General features: G+C 40.1%; 1 protein-coding gene across 1 annotated transcript; it reads right to left on the bottom strand.

Moving 5' to 3' along the window:
- Nucleotides 1-4,358: 4,358 nt before the first annotated feature.
- On the bottom strand, nt 4,359-20,439 carry LOC140561374 (cation channel sperm-associated protein 4-like). The gene is made up of 16 exons (XM_072686543.1): nt 20,282-20,439; nt 19,333-19,342; nt 15,426-15,566; nt 14,504-14,577; nt 13,462-13,618; nt 7,286-7,447; nt 7,056-7,115; nt 6,711-6,851; nt 6,401-6,502; nt 6,202-6,290; nt 5,896-6,025; nt 5,618-5,754; nt 5,274-5,412; nt 4,912-5,114; nt 4,624-4,786; nt 4,359-4,505 (listed from the first exon to the last, which is right to left on the bottom strand). The coding sequence occupies exons 1-16, from the start codon at nt 20,437-20,439 to the stop codon at nt 4,359-4,361; spliced, it is 2,013 nt and encodes a 670-aa protein (XP_072542644.1).
- Nucleotides 20,440-21,151: the final 712 nt, after the last annotated feature.

Consider the following 21,151-nt stretch of genomic DNA (forward strand, 5'->3'; position numbering starts at 1 on the left):
CAGCTGTGATGCAGAGCAATACTGGCAAATCTGTTCACTTATCCATCCTAATTTGCAGGTAGGATAGAGTGAGCACATACAGAAAGGTTTCCACAAGACAGAGACTAAAATGTGCAGGAATGTTGGAGCAGACATAAACTGGACAAGAACTGAATGGCTCACAACTTGTTTTTGCTTAATCCAGAAAAAAACATAGGTTTTACTAATTGATCCAAATATGAATAAATCCAAAAATTCCAAATATTACTGTAAAATTAAATGGATTCTCAGTCATAACCAGCAGCACTGTAAAAAACCCAGGAGTTGTTTTGACTCTGGCTTCTCATTTGATGCACACATCTGTTACATAGTTAAAATGGCCTTCTTTCACCTACGTAATATTGCCAATCTGCGTAATGTACTCTCCTTACATGACACAGAGAAGCTGTGTCCTATTCTCTCGTCCCTGCACTGGTTACCAGTTAAATTCTGCATTGATTATAAAATAAATGTTTTGGCCCCACAATACCTTGAGGAACTTCTTAAACCACACAACCCATCACGTACACTTCGTTCACAACTCCTGGCTTTAGAAGAACCAACACTGGAGGAAGAGCTTTCTCTTATAAGGCTCCCCAACTCTGGAATAAACTTCCTATTGGTGTTCGGGACTCAGATAATCCATTAATGCACTGTACTGTTATCCTTGCTGATGGAGCTTGTAAGAATACTAACACATTTGGACTGTACAGCTCTCTGTTCACAGGTCCCTGATCAGTGCTGCAGTCTCTCTAATCTACTTCCTTTACAGGCTGCACATCAGTCTATTCAAACTCCTAAACACATCATCATTTTCTCTTTTGTTTTCTCTCCCCTGTGTGCTGAACTGCCCTCTGCTGTCTGCTTGCTGCTGATCCGAGTCCATTTGTGGTCGGTTGCCCTTGCCTACACTTTGGATCCTGTCCCCCTATATTACCCCCCAAATTTGAATTGAATTGACAGGTTTTCAGTGCTTGAAATGTAACCACATGCAAACACACACACACACACACACACACACACACACACACACAAGGCTATGTAGAAGAAGGACAGAGTGTAAAAAAAAAAAAAAAGTAAAAAAGAAAAAAAAATGTTTTTTTTTTTAATGCTCCTTTTGAGTTTTTGATTTACACACATAATAACAGTCTAGATTTCAGGTCTTATTTTAGAATTCAGTTCTTTTCACTATGACTCGGGGGGTTCTGAGTTCGAATCCCGAGCCATGCCGCCTTGCCATCAGTGGCTGGAGTCCAAGTGAGCACAATTGGCCGTGCTCTTTCCTCTCATCACTCCTAAGTGATGTTGGCAGGCATAGTTCTGTTAGCTGGTGCAGTGGAGCTGCGGTTCAGCATGTTTGCGGGGGCTGGCTTCGCATGTATTGTTGGAGACATGGGTTAAGTACCCTCCGAGTGTCAGGAGCATTTCTAGGAGCTACAAACGTGTGGGTTAATTGGCAGAACCAGAATGGGAGAAACAATAGCTAGCGTGCACAACTGACTAACATTTATGAAGGCACTGTTTCCTGAAAACAGGGAGACATAAATCAACCCTCAGGAAAGCCTGTGCTTTTTCTTAATTCTAAATTCTACACACTTACTAAGACTTCTACTGTAAACACATGTAGACCACATAACGTACACGGCCATAATTAATGTGGAGGTATAAGTGACATTTAGCAGACTTCATGACAACAGTTTACCTGAGACAGAAGTTGCTGTTAGAACAAGGGTGTCCAATCCTGACCCTGATGAGTTTATCTCCAGTCCTAATCTAACACACCAGAACCAGGTCATGAAGACCTTCAGGGGTATCAGAGTATTAGAACCATGTGTTGGATATGAACTCTCATAGATCTCCAGAACTGAGCACCACTGTGTCTAAACATGGTTAGAGAGGATTTTGGAGGAGCTTGTGACACTTTCCACCTTTCTCACAGAGTGCAGTAATGACAAGGCTTTGTAGTTTTTTCTTTTCACTGTTTATTTGTACTATTCTCTTCTTTACACCAAATTCCTCTAATTTCTCCTTCCTCACCCTTCCCTTTCCATCCTCGCCTGCTCAACCTCTCTCCATCACCTGATCACCATCATCTTTCTGCTGCGTCTCTCTCTCTCTCTCTCGCTATGTTCTTCATCTTTCACACCAGCTGCCAGATGTACCTCTGTCCTCCTGTTTATAACAGGGCATAAAATAAAGACACAGAATATTAATGAAGAAATGATGAGCTCCATACAGCTGCTATCAGTGATCATTTTAGACCCACTGGTCTGTAATTAGTTTACCAGGCTCTTTTCAATTTCCTGACAATATAAACAACTGGCTATTTCTTAATATTAATATATTTTTATTTCTTAATAAAATATTTCAGAATAAAATACAGATTTTTTAAAATGTCTTTAAAAAGTATTACTTACCAGTTCTTTGATTGAAGGTCATTCAAAGAGACACCAGTTTCAAAAAAATGAACAAATAAAAGTACAGATAGAAAAAAGTAAAAAGAAACAAAACATAGAAGATAAAACCCCCCAGTGAGCAAGCCAAAGGCGACAGTGGCAAGGAAAAACTCCCTCAAAGCTGGAGGAAGAAACCTTGGGAGGAACCAAGACTCACAAGGGGAGACCCATCCTCCTCTGATCAAAACCAGTTAGAAATTAATAAACCAGGTCTCAAGCAGCTGTTATCTCCATGGCACTAGTGGCCTTCAGATCTTCACCCTGAAAAAAAATCACCAGAACAACTTTGTATTAAAATCTCAACAATAAAGAATCAAAAACCTAAACTGACTCCAAAAAGATCATTAAACATCTCCAGCTGATTCAAACACGGCTGCAGGAGTTTAAATCAGAGCCAAGAGAAATAAAAAAAAACACAAACTTACCTCATCTTACCGCTGGACTTTACTTAATGTTACCTAACAACCAGTTTCACCCAGAAGATGTTGTGGAATGCCTAATCGTCTTTTTTCATATTCTTATCCACTTCATTCAGCTCAGGGCCTGCAGTGGCAATGGGGGAAGCACAGAAACCCAGGCATCCCTGTCTCCAGCATCCCAAGGCGCTCCCAGGCCAGCCAGGAGATATAATACTTCCAGCAAGTCCAAGGTTTACCTCGGGGTCTCCTCCCAGCTGGCTGTGCCCAGTACATCTCCAACAGGAGGCAACTGGGGGGACATCCTTATCAGACGCCCCAACAACCTCAGCTGGCTCCTCTCAATGAGAAGGAGCAGCGGCTCTACTCTGAGACTCTCCCAGATAACAGAGGACATAACCTCATTTCAACCGCTTGTGTCCGTGACCAGGGTGGGGATGTAGTTCAGCTGGTAAATTGAGAGCTTTCTGAGGTCCATGCAAGAGCTTTCAGCAATTCCAGGCGAATCTCATCCACTCTAGTGCCTTGTCACTGTGAAGCTTTTTCACTACATCAGTGACTTTGGCCACAGACGAATTCTGCCTCCCTGGAAGTCTCCAGCTCAACCTTCAGGGTAGAAGGCATGTTCCTCGGCTTTAGGAGCTTCTCAAAGTGTTCCTTCTGGTGCCCAACAATATCCTCAGCTGAGTTCAGAGCTTCATCACCCTTATTGAGCACAGTTTGGGCAATGTCCCTCCTCCCCCTTCTGAGTTGTTGGAGCCTTTTCCAGAACATCTTTGAAGACACCTGAAAATCAGTCTCCATTAACTCTACAGACTCCTCACATGCCCTGGATTTCGCTTCTGCCACTGCCAAAGCTGCTACCTTATTTACTTGTCTGTGCCAATCAGCGGAATCAAGAGTGCCCCGATTCTCCTTCTTCCGCTTGACAGCCTCCCTCACTGCTGGTGTTCACCAACAGGTTCTTTGGTTGCCATCATAACAGGCACGGACAAGGTTTTGGCAACAGCTATGAACAGTTGCTTCCACAACTGAGGTCTTCAACAAGGTCAATTCTGAATCAGTGTCTCCAACCTCCTCCAGAACATGTGAGAAGCTCCCTTGGAGATGAGAGTTCAGAGATGAAAATCAGAGTCCTCTGCCAGCTTTCCCTGGCAGACACAGACTACTCGTTTGGGCCTGTCAGGTTTGTCTGGCAGGTTTAGCTGCCACCTGATTCAACTCATCAGATGGTGATCAGCTCACAGCTCAGCACCTCTCTTTACCAATGCATCCGAAACACGCAGCCACAGGTCAGACGACAAGACCTCGATGTCGGTAACTTACCTCTGACCCAAGGTGCTCTGTACCAAGTACACTTATAAGCAACCTTGTGTTTGAACGTGCTGTTTGTTATGGACAAACTGTGACTAGCACAGAAGTCCAATAACATCCCACCAAGGATCAATAGTCAATGCTTCAGCATGACTTAATTACTATGGGTCACGGACATTACTGAAGACTTGCTGCGCAACAGGGAATCGGTCACAGCTTCTCTGGCCAGCCTGCGAATCCCTTCCTGCACCAAACCTTCACCAAACACGTCAGTTGTTGTCCGTGAATCCAGAAGGTTGGCCTGAAACAGAGAAGAAAGCTCAGAGTAAATAGAAGTCTTATTTCTAGAGGAACAAGATACACTTCTCATCTGATTACGGTGCTTCAAGTGTTTGTGCTCAGTAACAGTATTTCTTCACCTCTTCCAGAGCGATGAAAGTGGACAGAATATCTCCAGCCTGGCCAGAGGCGATGTCATCACCCAACAAGTTGTCCGTCAAGGTGGTAGCCATCTCTTTTTCCCTCTGGGCCTGGAGCTCCCGCTCTTTATTGACGGGCAGGTTTCGGACCTCTTCCACAATCCTGGATGAACACATTTACAGTCAGAGCAGTTCATCATTCTACGGTCCAGGCGGACCTTTTCGTAATAGCCGTTGACAGACTGAAAGTAAAATAAGGTGTTTATCAGCTGTGCTGTTGAACCTTACTTTATCAACTTCTGACGAATCTCCTGGAACTCTTTCTCATTCCTGTCGATGGCTTCTCTTAACAGGACGAGATTCTCAAAGTTCTCCAGAGTCAGGTTCGTCAGGCAGCTGTCGTGCCACGGTGTCTGGCGCTGGGTCATGCTGGTTTTTGCGACCACTTCATCCACATGTACCAGATCCTTCTGGGATTCATCTTCTTCTGACTGTTATTAAGACAAAAGTTTTAGTTGGAATAAAATAAGAGGAAAATCATGACTTACATGCAGACAATATTAATATGTTCAGGTAGAGTAGGGGGTTAAACTGGGTATTTGCACGCTGTTGTTCTCAGGAGGTGAAGCTAGGATGTAAAGCAGGCTTACCTTAGTGGAATCCGTTTCCACAGCTAGTTCTTGATTGGTGATAATCACAGAACTAAAAAAGTTAAGGAAGATGAACCCACAGCTGAAGATGAAGATGAAGAAGTACACCAACGCAGCATAGCGAAGTGCTTCATCCACACTGAAATGGACAGAATATTAAATTAGACAAAACTGTCAGCAGAGTGGCTATAAAATATGAATCTTCACCAAATACAAACGTGCCAAAACAGATGGACGTACACTGAAGTTTACTGCACTCGCATATGTTCACCTAGTGTTCTCTTTCAGAACTGACACTTTTACTTATTTAGTTATAGTCAGAGATCCAGACAAGAGCTGCTTACCCCTTAAATCCATAGTAGATTTTAAACCAGCCATTCTGGGTGATGCAGATGAACAGAGTGTACAGGGCTGTAGGGAAGTCTCCAAAAGCAGATGGAACTTCATCCCCAAACAGCATCACTCCACACAGGCCAAACATCTAGAGCACAATCAATAACAGAGCATTTCAGACACAGCGTACAGCATTTCACCATGAACAAAACACAAGTACAGAGACCTTATCTTTTGGATCGTTTCTGAGATTTTATCATACAAATACGAATTGTGGAAGAGCACATACCACCATGAAGCACATGATGAGGATGAAGATGTTCAGCAGTGCAGACATGGAACGGGCGATGCTGTTGAGTGCTCTGGAAAATCCCTCGGAAAAAGCAAACAGCCTTACACTCCGAAAGAGTCGCAGCGTTCTGGAAAAGGAGAAAAGAAAGAAGCACAAATATTGAACAGTTACAAACTGTGAGCTCAGTCTGAACAGATACACCATCACTCTCCTCTTTTCCATCCTTTTATGAGGAACACTGATCTAGATGAAAAACCTGAGGAGTTTTAAAATGTGGGAACACGTCACTGTAATTTTCCTCACCTGATGATCCTATTTTGGCTTGGGGGCAAGAATCTGTACCCCACCATCAGACCCAGACTGACCAAGAAATCCAGGACATTCCACCCACTCTGCAGATACAGAAGAAATAATGATCAAATAAGACTTGATGAGACACAGCAACCTTCTACAAAGAAAATATGGATTAATAGAAGTAAACATTTTGAGAAAAAAACAGTACCATCCAGAAAATCCTGAAACCGTAGGTGAACTTGAGAACAATCTCTGAAATGAAAGCGGTGAAGATGATCCACTCCCAGATCAGGAATGCAGTCTCATGGTCCTGAAATTACAGTCAGAAAGAGAGTGGAGTTTAATATACAGGGTTTCTGAAAGTACACTCAAACACAAGTACCAGAAACATCACCTGTCCTACAAAACACACTGACAGAAGCACAGAACTGTACTGTAGGGTTAGTCAGTCAGTGGGAGAGGGAACATGATCGAACTGTCTGAAAATATCTGGTGACATCAAGATTTTGGGTTCTCACCTTGGCAATCCTCGAGTTGGTCTGGACGCTGATGATGATGCAGTTGAGGAGTGCAATGACCAGGATGAGGAACTGGACAATTGGGTGCTCCACAATATACTGGAACATTGCAGAGATGTAGTTTCCAATGTTGTACTCCGTCTACATGTGAGAAGAGAAGAGTGAGAATTATTAACATCTCAGAACTTTTGGTCAGGACTCAAAGGCCCAGTGAAGAGCCAAAGCTGGTCTTATAAAGGTCTTAGGATTTATAGTAGAGCAATTCCACAACTCAGCACATGATGGATTAAACCCAGTGACTCCTTATAGTTCATTACTGAAGTGAAACTCCTTTGTCTTTCTTACATTTTCGTGGAGCAGCTCCATGAAGCCCTCTCCTGGTTCCTCCACTTCCTCCATCACGGACTGTGGTTCCAAAGAGGTTTTAGATGTTTTCTGCCCCCAAAAAGACAGACATTCATTTAGACTCTATATCCATACACACATCTTACACAAAATGTATTTACCAAAAGCTCTGGAAAGAACCTGAAAAAACAGGTAAATGGAGAAGTTTAAGAGAACAGGTAAAAAAGAACCTGGTCCACCTTGAGCATGGCGAGGTGCTTCTGGTTCTGTCTGCTGGGAGACAGAAGGGCTTTCTCCTCTCTTACTTCCTCCTTCTTCTTCTTCTTTTGGTGATCGCTCATCTCTTCTGAGACTCGATCAGCTGCTGTCTGCTCCTTAAAAGCTCCGCCGCTCTGTTCGTTACCATGGAATCTCTCTCACTCTATGACGTCATAAACGTTCCACCATCAAACGTCACCCAGCCGACAAGCGCATCTGCTAGTTAGCGCATATGCTAGTCTAGTTGGGTCACGAGGACTGATCACATGTCGTTGATCTGAATACTAAGTGATTGTAAATGGACAGAATATTCATATATGATATTATCTAGTGGTCACTGATCAATAAAAATGAAGATTAAAATATTAGAATTATTAGAACAGAATATTTTTTATAGATATACTTATATTTATAGGCGGTTCACTGACAACTGTAAACATGGAGGATCAACTTCCGGTTGATAAAACCAACCCCTTTATTGCTGGAAGTGTTTCACTGAAGTCATTCTGAATTTGTGTTAACAGTTAACAATTTAGCTCCACTTTAAAGAAAAAATAATGAATATTGATGAAATATAAAGGTTTAGGTTGTGTTCGATACACTACCAGTATTGTGATATTACAGATTAGCATTACCTGAAGGAAATACAGAGCTTGCAAATAAGTAAATAAACCTTTCTGCAGCTTCTTTAAAAAAAAACTTGTCTAAAGAAAAATTTCATCAACGATGTGTTTAAAAATGAAAAAGAGGAAAATCCATAAACTAAAGATTTCATTGTTTTATAAATATAAGATATGTTACAGTCTGTTCCACATCAAACACACTGATATTTTTATCATATTTTATATTGGGAATTTACATCAACAAAAGTTACAAAATTTATATTTAGATTTCACATTTATACATTTTTATCATTATATTCCCCTCATAATAAGCACCTTCAGATATCAAACATGTCTGGGGGATTGACTGCTTATGGGGTAAGGGACGTTTATTAAATAATAAAGAAATATTTATTGAAAATTTTAAATTCATCAAGAATGTCGGACACGTGACCAGTAGAGGGCACTGATCTGCAGGTTTTTGGTAAAGACTGAAACTTACATTGTAGCCACATTAAAGTGAATACCACATTTAATGCCTGCTTATTTAATAATAAAATAATATTTAATATTTGTTATACTGCATAAATTCAATGAGTTAAGATGTGGACAGGTAATAATTTTAACACACTAAGCTACTAATCACAGGTAGGCCGGAGAGTGACAATCAGGAACTGCTGAATATTTACCTTTACATTTAAATACAGACAGTTCTGACACTCTAAGAAAGAGGAAAGATAGAAAATGAAGGCTTGTGCAGGTTTAAATATTTTCATATGTCAGATTTAATTACACAAAGTTTCATAAAGCATAAACAGAGATCAAAGAAAAACTTGAATGTAAGATCAGCGTTTGTTTTGCTGGATGTTAGAAAAGAGTTTTGGATGAAGCTTAAATACTCAAACAGAACAGGAAGTGAGAAACTGTGAATGGTAATTACTGGTACTGACCTGTGAGAATAGTCTCTCTATATTACAGTGAAATGAAGAGACCAGATTTACCAGTTTGCAGATGATTTACAGTACAGTAGTCTATAGTGCCCTTGTTTATGTGGAGGTGATATACGACCTACAGCGCCTATGAAAGTATTCAGTCCATTGGATGGTTTCCCCTTTTATTGCTTTCATGGTCAACATCATTTTATTTTTTTTGTCACAATAATTTACAAAAGAAATTAAATTAAATTTAGAAATGGAAGGAATATGGCACACGTAAATCTTTCTAGAGCAGGGCTGTCCTCACAAACTGAGTGACCGTGCAAGAAGGAGGCTAGAGAGGAAGGCCACCAAGACACCTATGACTGGCCGGCTCTAGGCAGATTTACACATGTGTCATATTCCATTTCTGAATGATGGATTTAACAGAACTCCAGGTGAAGTTCAGTGACTTGGAAATTGTTTTGTCTCCATTCCCTGACTCACACTCACCAATAACCATTTCTCGGAGCTGTGTGGAGTGTTCTTTCTTTAGTCTTCATGGTGTCTTCATTTGTAGGGAGGAATACTGATTAACCAGTGACTGGAGCTTCATTTCTATTTTCTTGTGCATCCAGTTAAAACTGGAGAAGGTGGTTTTGTAGAAAGCTAGTTTTTTTTAATCCGACACCCTACTTTCAGTCTGATGGCTTGGGGGAAGAAGTTATTGCAGAGTCTGGTCGTGTTGGACCTGATGCTGCGGTACCTTCTTCCTGATGGCAGGAGGGAGAACAGTCTGTGTGAAGGGTGGGTGGGGTCATCCACAATGGTGGTTGCTTTGCGGACGCAGCGGGCAGTGTAAATGCTAATAATAACTTACCTCAGCAGTGCTAATAATTATTTACCTCAGCATTGCAAATAATTATTTACCTCAGCATTGCAAATAATTATTTACCTCAGCATTGCAAATAATTATTTACCTCAGCATTGCTAATAATTATTTACCTAAGCAGTGCTAATAATTATTTACCTCAGCAGTGCTAATAATTATTTACCTCAGCATTGCTAATAATGATTTACCTAAGCAGTGCTAATAATTATTTACCTAAGCAGTGCTAATAATTATTTACCTCAGCAGTGCTAATAATTATTTACCTCAGCAGTGCTAATAATGATTTACCTAAGCAGTGCTAATAATTATTTACCTCAGCAGTGCTAATAATTATTTACCTAAGCAGTGCTAATAATTATTTACCTCAGCAGTGCTAATAATTATTTACCTAAGCAGTGCTAATAATTATTTACCTCAGCATTGCTAATAATTATTTACCTCAGCATTGCTAATAATTATTTACCTCAGCATTGCTAATAATTATTTACCTCAGCAGTGCTAATAATTATTTACCTTAGCAGTGCTAATAATGATTTACCTAAGCAGTGCTAATAATTATTTACCTCAGCAGTGCTAATAATTATTTACCTCAGCATTGCTAATAATTATTTACCTAAGCAGTGCTAATAATTATTTACCTCAGCATTGCTAATAATTATTTACCTAAGCAGTGCTAATAATTATTTACCTTAGCAGTGCTAATAATTATTTACCTCAGCATTGCTAATAATTATTTACCTCAGCATTGCTAATAATTATTTACCTCAGCAGTGCTAATAATTATTTACCTCAGCATTGCTAATAATTATTTACCTTAGCAGTGCTAATAATTATTTACCTTAGCAGTGCTAATAATTATTTACCTCAGCATTGCTAATAATTATTTACCTCAGCAGAGCAAATAATTATTTACCTCAGCATTGCTAATAGTTATTTACCTCAGCAGTGCTAATAATTATTTACCTCAGCATTGCTAATAATTATTTACCTCAGCAGTGCTAATAATTATTTACCTTAGCAGTGCTAATAATTATTTACCTCAGCATTGCTAATAATTATTTACCTCAGCATTGCTAATAATAATTTACCTCAGCAGAGCAAATTATTATTTACCTCAGCATTGCTAATAGTTATTTACCTCAGCAGTGCTAATAATTATTTACCTCAGCATTGCTAATAACAATTTACCTCAATATTGCTAATAATAATTTACCTCAGAGTCTGCATAATAATTTACCTCAGCATTGCTAAAAATGATTTACCTCAGCATTGCTAATAATTTACCTCAGAAGTGCTAATAATGATTTACCTCAGCAGTGCTAATAACTATTTACCTCAGCAGTGCTAATAACTATTTACCTCAGCAGTGCTAATAATTATTGAACTCAGCAGTGCTAATAATTATTGAACTCAGCACTCAGCAGTGCTAATAATAATTTACCTCAGCACTCGGCTAGTGCTAATAATAATTTACCTCAGCACTCGGCTAGTGCTAATAATAATTTAATCTCAGCAGTGCTAATAATAATTTACCTCAGCACACAGCAGTCCTAATAATAATTTCATCTCAGCATTGCTAATAATAATTTCATCTCAGCAGTGCTAATAATAATTTACCTCAGCAGTGCAAATAGTAATTTCATCTCAGCATTGCTAATAATAGTTTACCTCAGAGTATGCATAATAATTTACCTCAGAGTCTGCATAATAATTTACGTCAGCACTACTAATAATTATTTACCTCAGCAGCGCTAATAATTATTTACCTCAGAGTCTGCATAATAATTTACCTCAGCAGTACTAATAATTATTTACCTCAGCATTGCTAATAATTATTTACCTCAGCACTCATCAGTTCTAATAATTATTTACCTCAGCATTGCTAATAATAATTTACCTCAGTAGTGCTAATAATAATTTACCTCAGCAGTGCTAATAATTATTTACCTCAGCAGTGCTAATAATAATTTCATCTCAGCAGTGCTAATAATAATTTACCTCAGAGTCTGCATAATAATTTACCTCAGCAGTACTAATAATTATTTACCTCAGCAGTGCTAATAATAATTTACCTCAGCAGTACTAATAATTATTTACCTCAGCAGTGCTAATAATTATTTACCTCAGAGTCTGCATAATAATTTACCTCAGCAGTACTAATAATTATTTACCTCAGCAGTGCTAATAATTATTTACCTCAGCAGTGCTAATAATAATTCCATCTCAGCATTGCTAATAATAATTTACCTCAATATTGCTAATAATAATTTACCTCAGTAGTGCTAATAATAATTTATCTCAGCAGTGCTAATAATTATTTATCTCAGTAGTGCTAATAATTATTTACCTCTGCATTGCTAATAATTATTTACCTCAGCAGTGCTAATAATAATTTACCTCAGCAGTGCTAATAATAATTTATCTCAGTATTGCTAATAATTATTTACCTCAGCAGTGCTAATAATAATTTACCTCAGCAGTGCTAATAATTATTTATCTCAGCAGTGCTAATAATAAGTTTAAAATTAAACTATTCCACAGTCTCACTCACTCACCTCCAAACTAACCAAAATAAAGAAAAAACACACAGGATAAATTAGATTTTTGTAAATTACATAATTTATATAATGTGGGTCTACAAAAAGCATTAAAGTAATGAAGTTATGGGTGGAGCACAGGCCGTTAATATGAGTGCAGACAAGAGAACAGAGCCAACCCCTACTGTACAAATCCTACACAGAGTGAGTGGAGACTGTAGAAGCTAAACATTACATTAAATGAATGAAAAAACACCCAAAACCCCAATTAATATAACATTAGTGCTAACTCATCATCTACTGAGGGACAAGTTCATGAAATATCACTTCTAATTTTCTTATTAATAATACATTTCAGTAAGTAGTTTCACCAAGCTGCCCTGAAACCATCAACATAGCTAACAGTAAGTTAGCTAGCTAGTGCTAGCTTCATAGCCGTCTTCTCTGAAGTAACTTCATGTTATTCAGTATTTTTGAGTTTGATTATAACTTCACTAGCTAAGTAAACTGTCCATAATGCAGTTTATTACATTTATGACCATGTATCTCATATTTAGCACATAACACAATATTTGACCCTCTTTAAAACGTTAGCTGGTTAATTCTGAATATTCAGCTAGCTCGCTAACATGCTAGCTTATTAGCGACTAGCTACGCGTTTTACAAAGTCTCAGCTAGCTAGCTGATACCAAATTAAGCAAACAAGATAGAAAAGGCGGTTATCAAATATATTTATTTTGAACAATATTTACACTTATATCCACAGTAATCTTACAATATCCACACACCCCAGCGTTGTCACAAAGTGCAGTAATGACGAGGCTGTGTAGTTTTTTTCTTTTAACTGTTTATCTGAACATCAATCTTCTTTCCATCAGGTCAAATTCCACCTATTTCTCCTTCCTCGCCCTTCTCTTTCCATCCTCGACTGCTTAACCTCTCTCCATCATCTTTCTGCTGCATCTCTATCTCTATATCTATCTCTCACTATTCATCTTTTAGACCAGTTGCCAGATGTCCACCTCTGTCCTTCTGTTTTTAACAGGAATATAAAATAAAAGGTTGATAGAAAACAGAAGGTTGGCCTGAAACAGAGAAGAAAGCTCAGAGTAAATAGAAGTCTTATTTCTAGAGGAACAAGATACACTTCTCATCTGATTACAGTGCTTCAAGTGTTTGTGCTAAGTAACAGTATTTCTTCACCTCTTCCAGAGCGATGAAAGTAGACAGAATATCATGGCCAGAGGCGATGTCATCACCCAACAAGTTGTCCGTCAAGGTGGTGGCCATCTCTTTCTCCGTCTGGGCCTGGAGCTCCCGCTCTTTATTGATGGGCAGGTTTCGGACCTCATCCACAATCCTGGATGAACACATTTACAGTCAGAGCAGTGCATCATTCTACGGTCCAGGCGGACCTTTTCATAATAGCCGTTGACAGACTGAAAGTAAAATAAGGTGTTTATTAGCTGTGCTGTTGACCCATACTTCATCAACTTCTGGCGAATCTCCTGGAACTCATTCCGGTCAATGGCCAAACTTAACAGGACCAGATTTTGTCAAAAGTCAGGTTCGTGAGACACCTGTCATGAGACTGTGTCTGGCGCTGGGTCATGCTGGTTTATGCGACTATTTCCTCCACATGTACCAGATCCTTCTGGGATTCATCTTCTTCTGACTGTTATTGTGACAAAAATAATTCAGTTTGAATAAATATAGAGAAAGAAAAATGACTTATATGCAGACAATATTAATATGTTCATCTTGCGTATCTTTAAGTAGGGGGTTAAACTGGGTATTTGCACACTGTTGTTCTCAGGAGGTGAAGCTAGGATGTAAAGCAGGCTTACCTTAGTGGAATCTGCTTCCACAGCTAGTTCTTGATTCATGATAATCACAGAACTAAAAATGTTCAGGAAGATGAACCCACAACTGAAGATGAAGAAGTACACCAATGCAGCATAGCGAAGAGCTTCATCCACACTGAAATGGACAGAATATTAAATTAGACAAAACTGTCAGTAGAGCGGCTATAAAATATGACTCTTCACCAAATACAAACGTGCCAAAACAGATGGACGTACACTGAAGTTTACTGCACTCACATATGTTCACCTAGTGTTCTCTTTCAGAACTGACACTTTTACTCATTTAGTTAAAGTCAGAGATCCAGACAAGAGCTGCTTACCCCTTAAAACCATAGTAGATTTTAAACCAGCCATGGGTGATGCAGATGAACAGAGTGTACAGGGCTGTAGGGAAGTCTCCAAAAGCAAATGGAACATCATCCTCAAACAGCATCACTCCACACAGGCCAAACATCTAGAGCACATTTAAAGACAAAGCTGTTCACACACAGCGTAGAGCATTACACCATGCCCAAGAGAAGGAGCGGGAGATGCTGTTGAGTGCTCTGGAAAATCCCTAGAAGAAAGCAAACAGCCTGACACGCCGAAAGAGTCGCAGCATTCTGGAAAAGGAGAAAAGAAAGAAGCACAAATATTGAACAGTTAAGAATTGTAAACTCGGTCTAAACAGATACATCATCACTCTCCTCTTGTCCATTTCTTTATGAGGACCATTGATCTAGATGAAAAACCTGATGAGATCTTAAAATGTGGGAACACGTCACTGTAATTTTCCTCACCTGATGACCCTATTTTGGCTTGGGGGCAAGAATCTGTACCCTTGATCAATCTAAGAGCCAGATTGATCAAGAAATCCAGGACATTCCACCCGCTCTGCAGATACAGAAGAAGTAAAGATCAAATAAGACTTGATGAGACACAGCAACCTTCTACAAGGAAAATATGGATTAATAGGAGTAAACATTTTGAGGAGGTTCCAGGAGAAAACTGTAAAAAACAATGCCACCAAAAAAATACTGAAACCGCAGGTCAATTTGAGAACAATCTCTGAAATAAAAGCGGTGAAGATGATCCGCTCCCAGATCAGGAATGCAGTCTCATGGTCCTGAAATTACAGTGAGAAAGAGAGTGGAGTTTAATATACAGGGTTTCTGAAAGTCTCAGAAACATCACCCGTCATCACCTACAAAACACACTGATAGAAGCACAGAGCTGTGCTGTAGAGTTAGTCAATCAGTGGGAGAGGCAACATGATCGGACTGTCTGAAAATATCTGGTGGCGTTAAGATTTAGTGTTCTCACCTTGGCAATTCTTGAGATGGTCTTGGCGCTGATGATGACACAGTTAACCAGAGCAATGACCATGATGAGGAACTGGAGAATGGGATGCTCCACAATATACTGGAACATTGCAGTGAGGTAGTTTCCAATGCTGTACTCAGTCTACATGTGAGAAGAGAAGAGTGAGCATTAATTACAAGCCACCTCAGGTTCTCATGCTAGGAGACAGAAGGGCTTTCTCCTCTCTTTCTTCTTCCTTCTTCCTCTGATGATCGGTCATCTCTTCTAACGGAGCGGTTAAAGAAGCTCCTCCATCAGAAACACGTCTGTCTGAGACTCGATCAGCTGCTGTCTGCTCCTTAAAAGCTCCACCGCTCGGTTCATGATGTTGATCTAGATAGAGAAGTAACTGCAAGGTGACAAAAATTAAATAATTTAAAAATATATAAAACTATACAGCTCTGTGCAGATGTTTTAGATATCTGTGATAATTAAGAGTTAAAAAGCGGCTTTTCTGAGCAAGTGTTTATTTCCTCAGTAAAACATTAATATTAAAATAAATACTAATAACATTCCTATAGAAAGTTGTGGTTTTTCATCACTGTGTTCATTAAATCATCTCCAAAGTTCTCCTCATGGGAGTGTAGTATTATTTATAGTTATCATCCAATACAGGGCGTTTCTAGACTAGTTTTACCTCTGCTTGTCTAATCATTTTACTAGTTAATAAGAAGAAGAAGATTATTATACTAGTAATATTGCTGTCACTCACATGTATGAACTATTCTCTTTGCTGAATAAAACTACATGTGAAATAGTGATGTCATCTTTGCATCATCAGCTCATGTTAGTTGGAGAAGCCAGGCTTTTTAATGAGGAGGTTACTGCTATATTGGCGAGCTCGCGACGCTCATTTTACAAGCTTGTGTTATCAGAGCCTCTTTCACTAGCTAGCAGAAATACAGCCTATGCTAACGCTACTGATGCCTTTTCTTTACTGTTCTCATGTGTGTGTTGGTAAGTTATCCGCTTATAAAAGGCCTTAACTAAAGCACACACAGCTCTGAGCTGCATTACCTTGTCTGTTGAGTGTCTGACAGCATTAGCTGCTCAAGCTTTTGAACAGACTCTGGGGCATTATGGGCATTATTGCACTGCTGCCACCTACTGGCTGAGTAGATCACTGCAGGATGGAAGTGGTGTACAGGTGCTCCTAATAAAGCTGAAGTACGATTTACATTTTTTTACTCAAGTATAAAAGTACAAAATGCTACAAAATGGACTGAAGTCTTGTGCTGTTTGTGTTTGTGTCACTCGGCCAATGTCTGTAGGTCTGGTTGGACACTCTGCATTACTGGCCTTTTAACCCAATAGAGCCACATCAGCACATCAGCCTCACTGAACACATAGTCAGTTCATGCCAGCCTACAGAACACATGAGGGGCAGAGTTGTACTGTGTGTGAGCTGCAGATGTATTTCCTGCACTTGATGCAGGTAGACTGAGTCTTTCTGCTGCTACAGACGTACACCACATGCACAGCATCTTACACCTACTTCAGATTCTGCAGATGGTTGTTCTGTGGGTTGGGCTGAGAGGGCACCAGCATCCTCCTCCTGAATCAACAAAAATGTGATCTTCAAATTCTGAAAGATCGTTCTCTTCATCATCTCCCCAAACGTCTTTCTCTTAAAAAGTGATTTCCAAGCCCCTTTAAGCAGAGACTCTTCTCTCCATCTTGATCAGCTGTGATGCAGAGCAATACTGGCAAATCTGTTCACTTATCCATCCTAATTTGCAGGTAGGATAGAGTGAGCACATACAGAAAGGTTTCCACAAGACAGAGACTAAAATGTGCAGGAATGTTGGAGCAGACATAAACTGGACAAGAACTGAATGGCTCACAACTTGTTTTTGCTTAATCCAGAAAAAAACATAGGTTTTACTAATTGATCCAAATATGAATAAATCCAAAAATTCCAAATATTACTGTAAAATTAAATGGATTCTCAGTCATAACCAGCAGCACTGTAAAAAACCCAGGAGTTGTTTTGACTCTGGCTTCTCATTTGATGCACACATCTGTTACATAGTTAAAATGGCCTTCTTTCACCTACGTAATATTGCCAATCTGCGTAATGTACTCTCCTTACATGACACAGAGAAGCTGTGTCCTATTCTCTCGTCCCTGCACTGGTTACCAGTTAAATTCTGCATTGATTATAAAATAAATGTTTTGGCCCCACAATACCTTGAGGAACTTCTTAAACCACACAACCCATCACGTACACTTCGTTCACAACTCCTGGCTTTAGAAGAACCAACACTGGAGGAAGAGCTTTCTCTTATAAGGCTCCCCAACTCTGGAATAAACTTCCTATTGGTGTTCGGGACTCAGATAATCCATTAATGCACTGTACTGTTATCCTTGCTGATGGAGCTTGTAAGAATACTAACACATTTGGACTGTACAGCTCTCTGTTCACAGGTCCCTGATCAGTGCTGCAGTCTCTCTAATCTACTTCCTTTACAGGCTGCACATCAGTCTATTCAAACTCCTAAACACATCATCATTTTCTCTTTTGTTTTCTCTCCCCTGTGTGCTGAACTGCCCTCTGCTGTCTGCTTGCTGCTGATCCGAGTCCATTTGTGGTCGGTTGCCCTTGCCTACACTTTGGATCCTGTCCCCCTATATTACCCCCCAAATTTGAATTGAATTGACAGGTTTTCAGTGCTTGAAATGTAACCACATGCACACACACACACACACACACACACACACACACACACACACACACACAAGGCTATGTAGAAGAAGGACAGAGTGTAAAAAAAAAAAAAAAGTAAAAAAGAAAAAAAAATGTTTTTTTTTTTAATGCTCCTTTTGAGTTTTTGATTTACACACATAATAACAGTCTAGATTTCAGGTCTTATTTTAGAATTCAGTTCTTTTCACTATGACTCGGGGGGTTCTGAGTTCGAATCCCGAGCCATGCCGCCTTGCCATCAGTGGCTGGAGTCCAAGTGAGCACAATTGGCCGTGCTCTTTCCTCTCATCACTCCTAAGTGATGTTGGCAGGCATAGTTCTGTTAGCTGGTGCAGTGGAGCTGCGGTTCAGCATGTTTGCGGGGGCTGGCTTCGCATGTATTGTTGGAGACATGGGTTAAGTACCCTCCGAGTGTCAGGAGCATTTCTAGGAGCTACAAACGTGTGGGTTAATTGGCAGAACCAGAATGGGAGAAACAATAGCTAGCGTGCACAACTGACTAACATTTATGAAGGCACTGTTTCCTGAAAACAGGGAGACATAAATCAACCCTCAGGAAAGCCTGTGCTTTTTCTTAATTCTAAATTCTACACACTTACTAAGACTTCTACTGTAAACACATGTAGACCACATAACGTACACGGCCATAATTAATGTGGAGGTATAAGTGACATTTAGCAGACTTCATGACAACAGTTTACCTGAGACAGAAGTTGCTGTTAGAACAAGGGTGTCCAATCCTGACCCTGATGAGTTTATCTCCAGTCCTAATCTAACACACCAGAACCAGGTCATGAAGACCTTCAGGGGTATCAGAGTATTAGAACCATGTGTTGGATATGAACTCTCATAGATCTCCAGAACTGAGCACCACTGTGTCTAAACATGGTTAGAGAGGATTTTGGAGGAGCTTGTGACACTTTCCACCTTTCTCACAGAGTGCAGTAATGACAAGGCTTTGTAGTTTTTTCTTTTCACTGTTTATTTGTACTATTCTCTTCTTTACACCAAATTCCTCTAATTTCTCCTTCCTCACCCTTCCCTTTCCATCCTCGCCTGCTCAACCTCTCTCCATCACCTGATCACCATCATCTTTCTGCTGCGTCTCTCTCTCTCTCTCTCGCTATGTTCTTCATCTTTCACACCAGCTGCCAGATGTACCTCTGTCCTCCTGTTTATAACAGGGCATAAAATAAAGACACAGAATATTAATGAAGAAATGATGAGCTCCATACAGCTGCTATCAGTGATCATTTTAGACCCACTGGTCTGTAATTAGTTTACCAGGCTCTTTTCAATTTCCTGACAATATAAACAACTGGCTATTTCTTAATATTAATATATTTTTATTTCTTAATAAAATATTTCAGAATAAAATACAGATTTTTTAAAATGTCTTTAAAAAGTATTACTTACCAGTTCTTTGATTGAAGGTCATTCAAAGAGACACCAGTTTCAAAAAAATGAACAAATAAAAGTACAGATAGAAAAAAGTAAAAAGAAACAAAACATAGAAGATAAAACCCCCCAGTGAGCAAGCCAAAGGCGACAGTGGCAAGGAAAAACTCCCTCAAAGCTGGAGGAAGAAACCTTGGGAGGAACCAAGACTCACAAGGGGAGACCCATCCTCCTCTGATCAAAACCAGTTAGAAATTAATAAACCAGGTCTCAAGCAGCTGTTATCTCCATGGCACTAGTGGCCTTCAGATCTTCACCCTGAAAAAAAATCACCAGAACAACTTTGTATTAAAATCTCAACAATAAAGAATCAAAAACCTAAACTGACTCCAAAAAGATCATTAAACATCTCCAGCTGATTCAAACACGGCTGCAGGAGTTTAAATCAGAGCCAAGAGAAATAAAAAAAAACACAAACTTACCTCATCTTACCGCTGGACTTTACTTAATGTTACCTAACAACCAGTTTCACCCAGAAGATGTTGTGGAATGCCTAATCGTCTTTTTTCATATTCTTATCCACTTCATTCAGCTCAGGGCCTGCAGTGGCAATGGGGGAAGCACAGAAACCCAGGCATCCCTGTCTCCAGCATCCCAAGGCGCTCCCAGGCCAGCCAGGAGATATAATACTTCCAGCAAGTCCAAGGTTTACCTCGGGGTCTCCTCCCAGCTGGCTGTGCCCAGTACATCTCCAACAGGAGGCAACTGGGGGGACATCCTTATCAGACGCCCCAACAACCTCAGCTGGCTCCTCTCAATGAGAAGGAGCAGCGGCTCTACTCTGAGACTCTCCCAGATAACAGAGGACATAACCTCATTTCAACCGCTTGTGTCCGTGACCAGGGTGGGGATGTAGTTCAGCTGGTAAATTGAGAGCTTTCTGAGGTCCATGCAAGAGCTTTCAGCAATTCCAGGCGAATCTCATCCACTCTAGTGCCTTGTCACTGTGAAGCTTTTTCACTACATCAGTGACTTTGGCCACAGACGAATTCTGCCTCCCTGGAAGTCTCCAGCTCAACCTTCAGGGTAGAAGGCATGTTCCTCGGCTTTAGGAGCTTCTCAAAGTGTTCCTTCTGGTGCCCAACAATATCCTCAGCTGAGTTCAGAGCTTCATCACCCTTATTGAGCACAGTTTGGGCAATGTCCCTCCTCCCCCTTCTGAGTTGTTGGAGCCTTTTCCAGAACATCTTTGAAGACACCTGAAAATCAGTCTCCATTAACTCTACAGACTCCTCACATGCCCTGGATTTCGCTTCTGCCACTGCCAAAGCTGCTACCTTATTTACTTGTCTGTGCCAATCAGCGGAATCAAGAGTGCCCCGATTCTCCTTCTTCCGCTTGACAGCCTCCCTCACTGCTGGTGTTCACCAACAGGTTCTTTGGTTGCCATCATAACAGGCACGGACAAGGTTTTGGCAACAGCTATGAACAGTTGCTTCCACAACTGAGGTCTTCAACAAGGTCAATTCTGAATCAGTGTCTCCAACCTCCTCCAGAACATGTGAGAAGCTCCCTTGGAGAT

The sequence above is a fragment of the Salminus brasiliensis genome, chromosome 8 (assembly GCF_030463535.1).
Source record: "Salminus brasiliensis chromosome 8, fSalBra1.hap2, whole genome shotgun sequence".
In the NCBI taxonomy this organism is placed as follows: Eukaryota; Metazoa; Chordata; class Actinopteri; order Characiformes; family Bryconidae; genus Salminus; species Salminus brasiliensis.